General features: G+C 38.6%; 1 protein-coding gene across 2 annotated transcripts; it reads left to right on the forward strand.

Annotated features, from left to right (window-relative positions):
- Positions 1–421: 421 nt before the first annotated feature.
- LOC117416069 (kxDL motif-containing protein 1-like) lies at positions 422–3,068 on the forward strand. 2 transcript variants are annotated; one of them, XM_059026983.1, is made up of 5 exons: positions 422–668; positions 1,101–1,217; positions 1,547–1,699; positions 2,016–2,062; positions 2,260–3,068. In XM_059026983.1, exons 2-5 carry the CDS (start codon positions 1,123–1,125, stop codon positions 2,508–2,510), a joined length of 546 nt encoding a protein of 181 aa, XP_058882966.1. In that variant the 5' UTR covers positions 422–668; positions 1,101–1,122; the 3' UTR covers positions 2,511–3,068. The 2 variants fall into 2 exon arrangements, with proteins under 2 accessions (XP_058882966.1, XP_033882996.1); XM_034027105.3 differs by having other exon boundaries at positions 423–656.
- The last annotated feature ends 332 nt before the right edge of the window (positions 3,069–3,400 follow it).

Genomic DNA, 3,400 nt, shown 5'->3' on the forward strand with positions numbered 1-3,400 from the left:
CTGTCTCCTGCTATTATCTGTAGGGAATATAATGAACAACAGTGCTCAAGGATATGAAACCAAGGGGTGACAGGACCTAGAGATATATTTTCTATATGGGTTCAGGGTACATCCCCTGTGCAAAAATAATAATTAGTTTACACATTAAATGAAGCATTGTCATTATTGTAATAATGAAATAGTTTAGTAGCAAATTACAATTAAGGTGTTAACAAGATCAATACAACGTCATATCTGTGGTTGACTGTACTGTAACTACAGTTTGTCTACCCGAGTTTCATCCATAAATCAGTTTTGTTCACAGTTTAGGTTTTCTGTTACGTACATAAAGGAAAAAAACGCTGCATTAATTTATTTACACACACTGAAACTATCTGGACAGCATGAGAAAAGAACATCTGTGTGACATCAGATCAACCACATCCTCCTCGGTTCCCACGTGGTTTCCCTGTGCAGCAGGAAGTACCTTTCTTAATTTCCACAATACGGAAGTACAGTGCGAGTACCGCTGTGGTTGGACTGATAGCGGATGATATGAAGTTATACTGACAGTAGTAGACATGGGCTATTATTAACCAATTTAAAGCAGATGGATTAACTCGGATTATTACAGCTGCATACTCAAAACCGTGAAAGAAAGGATTATAAAGACGTCTGTACGTTGATTGGTGATTGTTAAATGAGGGCGAGCCGGTGGTTTGTGTGTCCAGATAGTTTGTTTATTTTCAAAGTGTTTTCTGTTTGTTTGAGAGATAAGATAAGGCCTCATAGACAACAATATGCACAGTATAAGATGCGAGCAAACACATTGTTCTACACTCGTTTCATGTTCATTAATTTCGACGTTAGTTATTTATGATACTGTCTTAAAAATGCAGTGTCCGTTTACTGCATTCTTTCAAATAGTTTAGTTATATGTCTTCTCTGTATTCTCATCAAACTACACTGTAGTTTTTGCTGTAACTTAAGGACAGAAGTTACTAAACCAGAAGATTTTCCCTGGGACTTATTTACAGGACAGGGCCTATATCCTCATACCCTGTCTAATACCCTGCTTGTGCACTGTGGATATTGTAACAGAGTGCCTTTCTTTATTGCAGTACTTGAACAAAGAAGAGCATTATGGATCCCACAGCTTCTGGCATGTTTTGTGGAAGGATGCTGAGCATGGTGAACTCAGAGGATGTGAATGCCATTATCCAAGCTCAGAGGCACATGTGAGTAATATTTGCTATATTGAAGTGAAACCAGCCCACCTACTTTATGACCTGACTTGTACTTGTTTACAAAGATTTAAGGAAGAAGAAAAAACGCTTTGGCCAAATACATTTTAACCTATGAGTCCAGCTCAAGTGGACCAAAGGAGCAGCATTTCCTCCATCTGTGGATGATGATACAAATCACATGACAATGTGACCGTTCAACCCTGCGTGTACTGTATCTATAGAGTAGGTGGGACAGGAAGACATTTGAAGCTACTTCCTCTTTAAGCTGGAATTGTGAGATTCTGTTGCTTGCAGACACATTCACTTTACATGTCTTGCAGGCTGGATCGGTTTGAAAAGACAAATGAGATGCTCCTAAACTTTAATGGGCTGTCGAACGTGCGTCTACAGCAGATGAACGACCGGTTTCAGCACCACACGCGGACACTGGTGGAGATGAAGAAGGACCTCGACAGCATCTTCAGGCGAATCAGGTGCCTTGATTACTGCAGTGGGAAGCCATACAAAAAACACATGAAAGTGAAAATAAACTAAAAGTATTATGCCTGTGCACAGTGGAATGGAAGCTAAAGTGCAGCTCAAACTCACACACAGAGTAAAAGTACCAATCCGATACTATGTTACAGTGCTGGTGGTACTTGTAGCTTCTTTCCACAGTTGTAGACACTAGGATGGAACGTGGCACTGTGCACCTGCAAACACATAACAAATTGTTGCTGTTTTCTTTAAAGCAGATAAGGTGGAAATCCGGTTCTGGTCTAACCTGTAATAATCTTTTTGAATCTGCAGGACACTGAAGGGCAAGATTTCAAAACAGTACCCAGATGCCTTTAACAGTAAGTGCTCTTTCAGTTGTGTTGATGACTCTTTGTGACATATTACACTGTATTGGCTAATACACCTTTTTAAAAAATACACAAGTTTTTGTTTGACAGAGAAGTTCTTATTTGAACTTAAGGTAGATTACAGTTATTGGATTCAGTGGAACATTTACTGTGAATTGACCTGTAAATGTTTTTATTATTTTAATTAGACGTTCACGAATCTCCATTTCTTGAAGACGACGATGACGATTTTGATCCCATACCTCCAAGCACAGCAACCACGACAGCCACCTCAGAACAGAGCACAGAATCTTGTGACACCAGTCCGGATATCTTATCCCTGTCGATGAGCCGCTGCTCGGAAGATTTTTCTCAGGAACTGCCGGAAACGCCTACTTCTAATGGACAGAGGAAATCTTACGATGAAGATGAAGAAGAACATGATCCAGAGAAGGAATAGAGGAACAGCTGCATTACATTTTAAAACAAAAGCTATCCTGACATTAGTTGTATTGCAAATGTGTTGTTAACATTAATCTGTCTGGGGATGGACACTAGTTTAATAACACATATTTAATTGGCACTAACAAGAGAAAAGCTAATACGGCTGTACTGTATGAGATGTTACTTGGCTGTAACCAAGAAGGATAACTCCTAATAGAGACTGTGCTGTTTTACATTAGTAGCCTAAGATTTTTCAAGATCCAAAGGCACATGAACACACTTTGAATGAAGTGCTGTCTTCTTTTAAACATTGCCATCTTAAAACCGGAATGTGAAAAATCATTGGAAAAGTTGTAGGACCAGCTTGTCACAAAACGTATTCAGTGAAGCTGAGGTTTTAAAATATAAACAGCTGTATAAATAAACTGTGTTTTATTAATATTTGTGTATTCATTAACAATACAATCATACACAACACAATTCATGTATTCATTCATACTAAATCCAACCACTGATTGACATGTTCACGTGAAACAATATAAATAAACAGATCACTGGTATGGCATTTGCAACTCTTGTAATAAAATAACAATCCTAAATTTATTAATTAAAAGACGTTGGGTCAATTGCAACAAACATCCAGAGTTAGTCCACCAACCGTACTAACTTCAGGACAGCTAGTACGGTACTTTCTTGAGGGTCATCCCCAGCTGCGGATTAAGTTGGTCCAAACTGCAACAAACAAACGAGTTGGGGATCAGCTGATCCTCAGGTTTAGTATGCAGCAGAGGATCAAGACAATCTCCAAACCTCAAATGTGTGGTGTGCGCACAAAAACCAATTGATTCCAGTTTGTTATAGTTCAAAGAATTTATGTGATTAATCATTTGCATTTTTTCTGCAAAA

This window comes from Acipenser ruthenus, chromosome 7, assembly GCF_902713425.1.
Source record: "Acipenser ruthenus chromosome 7, fAciRut3.2 maternal haplotype, whole genome shotgun sequence".
In the NCBI taxonomy this organism is placed as follows: Eukaryota; Metazoa; Chordata; class Actinopteri; order Acipenseriformes; family Acipenseridae; genus Acipenser; species Acipenser ruthenus.